The sequence below is a fragment of the Aspergillus aculeatus genome (genome assembly GCF_001890905.1).
Source record: "Aspergillus aculeatus ATCC 16872 unplaced genomic scaffold ASPACscaffold_20, whole genome shotgun sequence".
In the NCBI taxonomy this organism is placed as follows: Eukaryota; Fungi; Ascomycota; class Eurotiomycetes; order Eurotiales; family Aspergillaceae; genus Aspergillus; species Aspergillus aculeatus.
Genome location: NW_017962995.1, coordinates 9,978 through 17,898, shown reverse-complemented (window position 1 = coordinate 17,898; position 7,921 = coordinate 9,978). Strand labels below are relative to the sequence as shown.

Sequence of the window (7,921 nt, the reverse complement as noted above, 5' to 3'; positions counted from 1 at the left end):
CGTTCTACCGTCCTCCTCCTCCTCCTCCTCCTCCTCCTCCTCCTCCTCCTCCTCCTCTTCCTCCTCCTCCTCCTCCTCTTCTTCTCCTTCTTCTCCTTCTTCGGCAGTCCCTGCTGCTGCAACGCCGGTAAGCTGGCATCCTTTCATTTATTTTTGGGATTAGCATAAGGTAAAGCACAGCTATGACTGACTTTGGGTTTTTGGTCGGAGGTAGAGCGCTAGCGACGAGACCCTTGGTGCAGCAGCTCTGCATCTGAATATGCACAAGCGTCATGCTCATGGACACCAGCATCGCTATTAGGGAAGGTTGCGATGGGCAGAAGGGTGGGAGCGCGGATTGACGAAGGAAACTACTCAGTCTATGTTGGGCTTAGCAGGACTGGATCAATTCCATTAGAGCCCCCTCGGAGATATTCTACATTCCGATTTCTGGCCTCCTCTTCCTTCCGCATACTCCTCACATCCCCATCACGAGATCATATATGATCGTCGCGACGAACTGATCTGTCTTGTTTCAAGCAGAATGGAGAGCTTTAAGCTTCAAAATTTATTGTTTTCTCAGTTTTTCTCAGTTTACGGCTGTTTTGCTGTAGCCTGCGGTATGACGAGGGATTACGTTCGGTTTTCAAGGACAGTGTTGACAGGAACATGGCCCTTAACAGCTCGCGACTTGCGAAGAGGCTGATGAGTTTCGATCCTTCCTAGAGACCATAAAGTGATAGTCAACGATACAGGCAAGCCACTCGCAACCCGTATCAAGGATCGGAGTCGGATCCCGAAACATGGCGATGACCGTGCAGAGTCTCTCGGAACAATACCCGAACGTGGGGAAATCTAGTCTATCAAGCATGAACCCCTCTTCTGACCACGACTAGAATGGATGTGCTCGTAGGCGTGTCTATTTCTTGACATCTTTCACCCATTGTCTTCATATAGCACGCGAGTAGGACCCCATAAAAGATGAGTGACCAAATTCCCACATTAGAGGTGCCTAGATCCCAAGAATGGAGGCAGACCGCCAAGGACGTGACTGCTGGTGCAGCTGGTGGAGTTGCACAGGTCCTCATCGGTAAGACTCTTTGCCCAATGCTCCGAAGCAACGCTGACGCGTCCAGGACAACCATTCGGTAAGCCGCTACCCTGAACAAGACAGACATTCTCACAGCCCAGACCTTGTCAAGGTTCGTCTGCAGACTCAAGAAGGCGGGGATGCGTGGTCTGCTACTCGCCATATCTGGGCCAAGGAAGGTGCCCTCGCATTCTACAAGGTCCGTTGCTGCTCAAGGGGAGATGGAAGTTTCATGCTGAGACAGTGCCGCAAATCAGGGCACGCTTATGCCCTTGTTGGGGGTTGGCGCTTGCGTACGTATCTTTTTTGATCTACCAGCTCTGCCTCAAAGCCTCACAAGGTTTATAGGTCAGCATTTCGTTCGGAGCTTTGCATACCTTCCGCCAAGCGATCGAATCGTGCAACCGCCAGACCCGCCCCTCACATGATCGGACCCTCTCCCTTCCTCAGTTTTACATCGCTGGTGCTGGTGCAGGGCTGGTGACTAGTATCGTCTCGGGCCCAGTGGAGCATATTCGCATCAGACTTCAGACGCAACCGCACGGCACGGGAAGAATCTACATGGGGCCGTTTGATTGTGCACGAAAGTTGATGAGGGCAGGCGGGCTGGCAGGGTTGTATCGGGGGCAAGTGATGACGGTTGTTCGTGAGATGCATGGCTACGGAGTGTGGTTTGCGACGTATGAGGGGCTGGTTCGGTGGGCGATGCATCGGCAGCGCAAACGACGCGAGGAGTTACCGGGCTGGCAGATTGCGGTGTATGGGGGTTTGGCGGGGGAGGCGCTCTGGTTGTTGGGCCATCCAATCGATGTGATTAAGAGCAGAATGCAGAGTGATGGGTTGGGATCTGAGAGGAAATATCGTGGGGTGGAACACGTGGTGCGGGATACGTGGGCTGTGAGTGGATTGCGGGGGTTGTTCTATGGAATCGGGCCGGCGTTGTTGAGGGCGATGCCGGCGTCTGCTGGGACGTTTGTGGTGTGAGTATCTCTGGTGTGAGCTGGATAATGCTGCTGCTAATCATCGAGTTCGAAATAGGGCTGAGATTGTGCGGGAAATGCTGAATTAGACTCGGTTCTAGGGAATTGTGATGCGATGAGAACTGTCAGCCCTGCAGGGAGGCAATTGGCGGCAAGAGGTACTGCAGAAATCAACGGAACTCATTGGTGGGTTTTTTGCGATCAGAGAATGTTTGGTTTCTCCCGTGGTCTTTTGATAGAGGAGTTGTGAAGAGGATTTCTATATAAATAGTGAATGGGTTATTGTTCATGAGCAAGCATGGAGCAGACCCGAAGCTCTACGACGATGGAGGTCAGGGTAAAGGAACAATAATTAAATCTGGGGCCGTGGATCGTTTGGTGGAGTCACGGGCCATCCGGGGTAAAACAACAAGAACAACTACGTAAACTTCCATACTCTCTCTTACTTCTAACCTGAACGACTTATCACTCCAAGGTAATGCATTCTACTCATGCATGCGAATGAACAGAGATGACCGAGAATCAATCGCGGAATGGATCGAGCGCTTCGCCTCAGAGCTGCACTCCCCTCCTCCGACTGGCTTAGCGGAAGAAGACCGAGCGGGGAACCTGCCACGATGCGGGGAGCCTTCGACACTCTCTGAGAACGAAGAGAACGAAAGGCTCAACAAGCTGGGAGCCTCACAAGGAGAAGATGATGAGAATTGCTGCCCTGTTAATGAAGTTGACCATGAAGGAACGAAGCGAAGGGTCTTGGATCACGGACGTCGTCCGACCTCTCTTGATTCTGCCAGTTGACAACTTGCCTCTGGAATCTGGCCACTGAAGGATGTATTAAATCGCAATAATCAACCTCGTTGTCAGATTCCCGAGAGAGCTTTGCATTGACGAGCATACGCGTTCAGGGATCAACATTCGTGACAAAGCTCTCAGTCACATCAATCACCCACACACCGGAAAGAGGCTACTCGGGCTAGGCATAGAGGTCAAATCACCCGAGGGAAGTCGAGTCGAAGCCGAGATACAAGTAGGGGTATGAATGGCGGGCTTGGTGTCCTGGAGCTCCGCCAGTCGAAGCTGGACATCTGCACGAATGAGCAATAACCTCACAGGTACCTCCAGTGACAATTGGCTGTGTCGTTATGGGAGAGAGATGAAACCTTTATATTGTTACATGGGATTAAAGATCCCTCGTCTCAGTTAGCCGAAGTGGTACGTTGTCATTCTAGACTCCGCCTTCATGATAAGTTATGCACCGGGGCTGATGACAAAAGCGCGTCTGGGGCCCCGTTCTATCGCACGCAACCAGCGATTGGGTGGATACGACTGCCTTGGCCACTCAGCCGAGGGGAGTCATGCTTTACATCCGAGGCTCATATATCGACCACACAATCACAGGGACGAGTTGGCGGCTATGTCACTCGGTTGACACTTGGAGATTGAATCGATGACCATGTTTACCATGAAAAAGTCCAATGCTGGCTGCCGAACGTTGATTTGATGGAACGGCCGAAGGCAGAACAAGCTCTGGTGAATAGGACTGGCATGCAATGTATAAAGAGCCATGCATCAAGGCAACGTTACCCGCGTTCTCTCGGTATTCATCTATGACCACCTCAAATCAAGCATTTCGCTTCCGCAGGCGCTCTGCGATTGCTCTGGCTACATACTCGACATTCCCTGGATTTAACCCAGCAATCGACACGCGCGAATTATCCGCCATGTAAATATGATCCTCCTCTGATTTTGTCAGCGTTTAAACAATGAGAACTGGATTGAGTAGAAATCACCCACCCCGCAACTCCTTTACGACGCCCTCCTCTAGTCCGAGAAATCCAAACATCCCGGTCTGGCGCACCAAATGCGCCCAGTCGCCGGGGGCCCCTGTAACTGTCAGCACAACCGTCATCAACCCTGCATCCTGTCGCCGTCATTCGAACCCAGCAGCCTGGTATAGGTCAGACTCACCATATTTGACCAGCCCCTCGACCAGCTGGCCCCTCATCTCCCGAATCCGCCCACTCATGGTCTGCAAGTCCTCCTTCCACATCTCCCCCAGTTCCTCATCCCCCAGAATCATGGCCGCAATCTTCGCCCCATAAGCGGGTGGATTCGATACTTCCCGTCGCTGCAACACTTCCAAAACCGACTCCGTATTCCTGGCTGCTGTTTTGGTATGTGCGGTGAGGAAAAAGCACCCCGTCCGCTCGCCTATCGTTCGATTAGCATGCCGTAACCCGCCGTTTCATTCCGCGAGTCGCAGTCCCAATCCGGCTTTCAACTCCGCAACTTCACCCCAGCGTACAGCCTGCGAAAATGAAGGGAAATCATACCATAGAGCCCCATATTCTTCGCAAAGGACATACACACCCCGACCTCGAGCCCGAACTCCTCGCCCGCAAACAACCGAATCGCCGCGGCGTCCTCGTCAAGATTTCCCGAGTTGAACCCCAGGTATGCAGCATCGAAAAGGGGGAAGAGGCTCCGTTCTTTGGCGATCTGCGCGACCTGCCGCCATTCCGCGGGCGTCGGATCACACCCCGAGGGATTGTGCGCGCACGCATGCAGGATCACCACGCTGTTGCGCTCCGCCGCGGCCAAGGCGGCGAGATAGGGTTCCAGCGCCAGGGAGCGGGTGGTTGCGGCGTAGTAGGGCAGCGAGACGACTTCAAACCCTAGGGAGGTAAAGATTTGGTGGTGGTTCGACCAGGTGGGGCTTGGGATGTAGACTTTCGGCAGAGCAGGGATGGCTAGCCCCTGCCGGGGCTGGATGTCGTGGAGGTGTCGAAGAAGCAGCCCGGCCAGATGCAATGCCCCCGTTCCCGAGAGCGACTGACAGACGGCTATCTGGGAAGCGAGACTGGCGTGCAGGGCTGGTCCGAGGGCGAGCTGTGGGGCCAGCGTGCGGAAGACCGGATGACCCAGGATCGGGAGGTATTCATGGTTCAGGCCGGTGGCCGTCAGGCGGACGCGTGCAGCAGTCACAGCGGGGAGCACCCACGGTTGGCCGTGGCTGTCGCGGTATGTGCCTTGGCCGAGGTTGACTTTCTGAGGGCTGGGGTCGTCCAGGTACTGGGCGGTTAGTTCGAAGATTCGGTCCGGGGGGATGTAGGGGGACGAGGAAAAGCGGGAGGGTGGCGTGCAGGTGGTCATGACTGGGAAATCTGATGATGGAAGGATGGCGAGATGGTCTATTGAGCGTTTGAGGTCTGATTTGGGGGGTTTTATTTGTGCTGCTGCTGCTGGTGAGCGGGTTCATGACCCGAGACGGGCGGATGCTCTTCCGAAGTATGCATGGCGGCGAGAGCCTTGGGAAGGAAGATCGAGGCGCTGACCATTCGATAAACAATCTGGACGGGCATGTGGCGTCTGAACCCGCTCTGTCTCAGAGTAGAAATTCTGTTGAGATGCTGACGGGTTAGTATTCGAGGAAGAGGATGTCGCCGAAGGTCCTGTGGCGGACTGTTTCTGTCATTTAGCACGGGTCTATTGTTACACAGCGAGGGAGAAGGAAAGCAGACATGCCACCAGCGGAGAAATAACGCGATCGCCTTCCAGAGAGCTCTTCTTGCTTTGCCTCGAGAAGCGACTCGGGCGAAGTAATATTCCCGTTCTCTTTGACGAATAAAAGCTGTCTGTCGGTAATGGATTAGAGATTTGCATAAGATTTATGCATAAGGCCATGGCTGTCCACTATTAACCATTTATGCTGCCCTGGTCGATTCCGTCTCTCAGGCTATTCACTTCTATCAGGGAAGAGGGCAATTACTGCCTAAAACGGTGGGAGAATGAAGCCTTTCAATAACTAATCAATTGCTTGTTATGTTACGTACATGGGAAAAGTGTGGTGGTGAAGAAGATGAGGCTATTGGGCCCGTTCCGCGTCACGTGACCCAGAGATATAGGATCCTACGCGCCGACAAACTACTCACCATCCCACGACACCAGAGATTCACTGCCAATTCACGCAGTGGCCATGTTGCTGAAGACCAGGATCAATGCTGGCATCCTCTTGTACCTGGACCCTAGATGCTCTTGGTATATCCGGCTATTCGGCCGACTGGGTTCTTCGATAGGTTAGATCTGCGTCCCATCCGTCGCTCTCTTGGGGAAATGATTCAATTCAATTGAATTCAAGTTCTATTAATCTAAGAAGCCGAGGCTCGGGCCCACCTGTTGCGGCATGCTATGAAGGTGTTTCATCAGGAAGCCAAGAACTCAGCCGGTTCGCCGATTCAATTCAATTCAATTCAATTCATGTTCTATTAACCTAAGGAGCCTCGTGAGAGGACTCCCCCGCCTATTGCGGCACAGCTATGAAGGTGGTGGAAACCAAGAACATGCCTGTACGCCCTGTACAGACCACAGACCTTCCGGATACAGACGATCTCGAAATTGCCTTGACCAAGAAACACAACATAAATATTGTTCAGACCCACTGCCAAGATATTAGCGCGGGTATATTACTGAGCGGGACAACATAATTCAAGGCCTAGTATAAGTATTAGCCTTACGCAATGTAATATATCCAAGATCTCTACCCGTTAAATACACATGTCTAATGCCGAGGTTTATCATGAGTCACAATAAGCTAAGATCTGTGATCAGGTGGAAGCTAATAGAATCTAAAAGCATGCAGGGTACAAAAACTTTCAAAAACTTTTAGATTAAATATTTAATAAATCCTAGGCCCTTCTTTTACAAGGAGATTAGAAAATAGAAGATAATAGAAGACCATATTTGAGAAGATGTCACATATCCATGTACTTCTATATCTAAGAAGATAACGCTAGTGACGATCACAGCTCAGTATAAGAACTTGCCCTGATTCAAAAACCAATACAAATAGTCGAATATGTTACAGCGGAGGCTGATATCTTAAGTATTGATGGTAACTTCAACAGCTTTACTAAGTTCCATGTAATCCAGGTTCGATCAGGACTTATTCCGAATCCCTGGATATACATCTTTTCAGGATTTGCCTGGGAGGATGGCGAGTTCGCAAGGTAAGTCAAGATAAAGACACCCAGATCATGTTTTGTGACCCAGCCAACGTGGTTCTTGAGCGTCTGCAGGCAGGCGCTGCTGGCGGCGTCCCACAGCTTAACGGTCTTGTCGTGGGAGGCAGACGCCAGCAGCTTGGAGTCAAGCGAGAAGACCACTGACTGAACCCAGCCACCGTGACCCTCGAGCGTCTGCAGGCAGGCGCCGCTGGCGGCGTCCCATAGCTTAATAGTCTTGTCATGTGAAGCAGACGCCAGCAGCTTAGAGTTATGTGAGAAGACCACTGACTGAACCCAGCTACTGTGACCCTCAAGTGTCTGCAGGCAGACGCCGCTGGCGGCGTCCCACAGCTTGACAGTGTTATCGCGGGAAGCAGACGCCAGCAGCTTAGAGTCATATGAAAAGACCACTGACTGAATCCAGTCACTGTGGCTGTCCAGCGTCTGCAGGCACGCACCACTGGCGGTCTTCCACAGCTTAACGGTGTTATCGTGGGAAGCAGACGCTAGCAGCTGAGAATTATGCGAAAAGACCACTAACTGAATCCAGCCGACATGGCCCTTAAGCGTCTGCAGGCAGGTGCTGCTGGCGGCGTCCCATATCTTAACGGTTTTATCCTGGGAAATAGACGCCAGCAGCTTAGAGTCATGCGAGAAGACCACTGACTGGACCCAGCCACTGTGGCCCTTGAGCGTCTGCAGGCAGGCGCCGCTGGCAGCGTCCCACAGCTTAACGGTGTTGTCGCGGGAAGCAGACGCCAGCAGCTTGAAGTCATGCGAGAAGACCACTGACTGGACCGAGCCACTGTGGCCCTCGAGCGTCTGCAGGCAGGCGCTGCTGGTAGCGTCCCACAGCTTGACGGTGTTGT

The 7,921-nt window shown here is 52.6% G+C and overlaps 3 protein-coding genes across 3 annotated transcripts in view; 1 reads left to right on the top strand and 2 right to left on the bottom strand.

Moving 5' to 3' along the window:
* Window positions 1-960: 960 nt before the first annotated feature.
* ASPACDRAFT_55074 (uncharacterized protein) lies at window positions 961-2,138 on the top strand (the record flags this gene model as incomplete). Its single annotated transcript, XM_020202956.1, has 5 exons — window positions 961-1,069; window positions 1,171-1,268; window positions 1,327-1,362; window positions 1,418-2,049; window positions 2,108-2,138. The coding sequence occupies 5 exons, from the start codon at window positions 961-963 to the stop codon at window positions 2,136-2,138; spliced, it is 906 nt and encodes a 301-aa protein (XP_020051704.1).
* A 1,532-nt stretch (window positions 2,139-3,670) lies between these two features.
* ASPACDRAFT_36210 (uncharacterized protein) lies at window positions 3,671-5,202 on the bottom strand (the record flags this gene model as incomplete). The annotated part of the gene is made up of 4 exons (XM_020200190.1): window positions 3,671-3,789; window positions 3,844-3,933; window positions 4,018-4,260; window positions 4,383-5,202. 4 exons carry the CDS (start codon window positions 5,200-5,202, stop codon window positions 3,671-3,673), a joined length of 1,272 nt encoding a protein of 423 aa, XP_020051703.1.
* Window positions 5,203-6,871: 1,669 nt separating this feature from the next.
* Window positions 6,872-7,921, bottom strand: part of ASPACDRAFT_1883394 (WD40 repeat domain-containing protein) — a gene marked incomplete at its 5' end in the record, with an annotated part of 3,116 nt that continues 2,066 nt past the window's right edge. Inside the window, 2 exons of the mRNA XM_020198331.1 lie at window positions 6,872-7,160; window positions 7,209-7,817. Of these exons, the coding sequence (XP_020051702.1) occupies window positions 6,879-7,160; window positions 7,209-7,817 (891 nt within the window). The 3' untranslated portion in view covers window positions 6,872-6,878. The remainder of the gene's footprint in view (window positions 7,161-7,208; window positions 7,818-7,921) is intronic.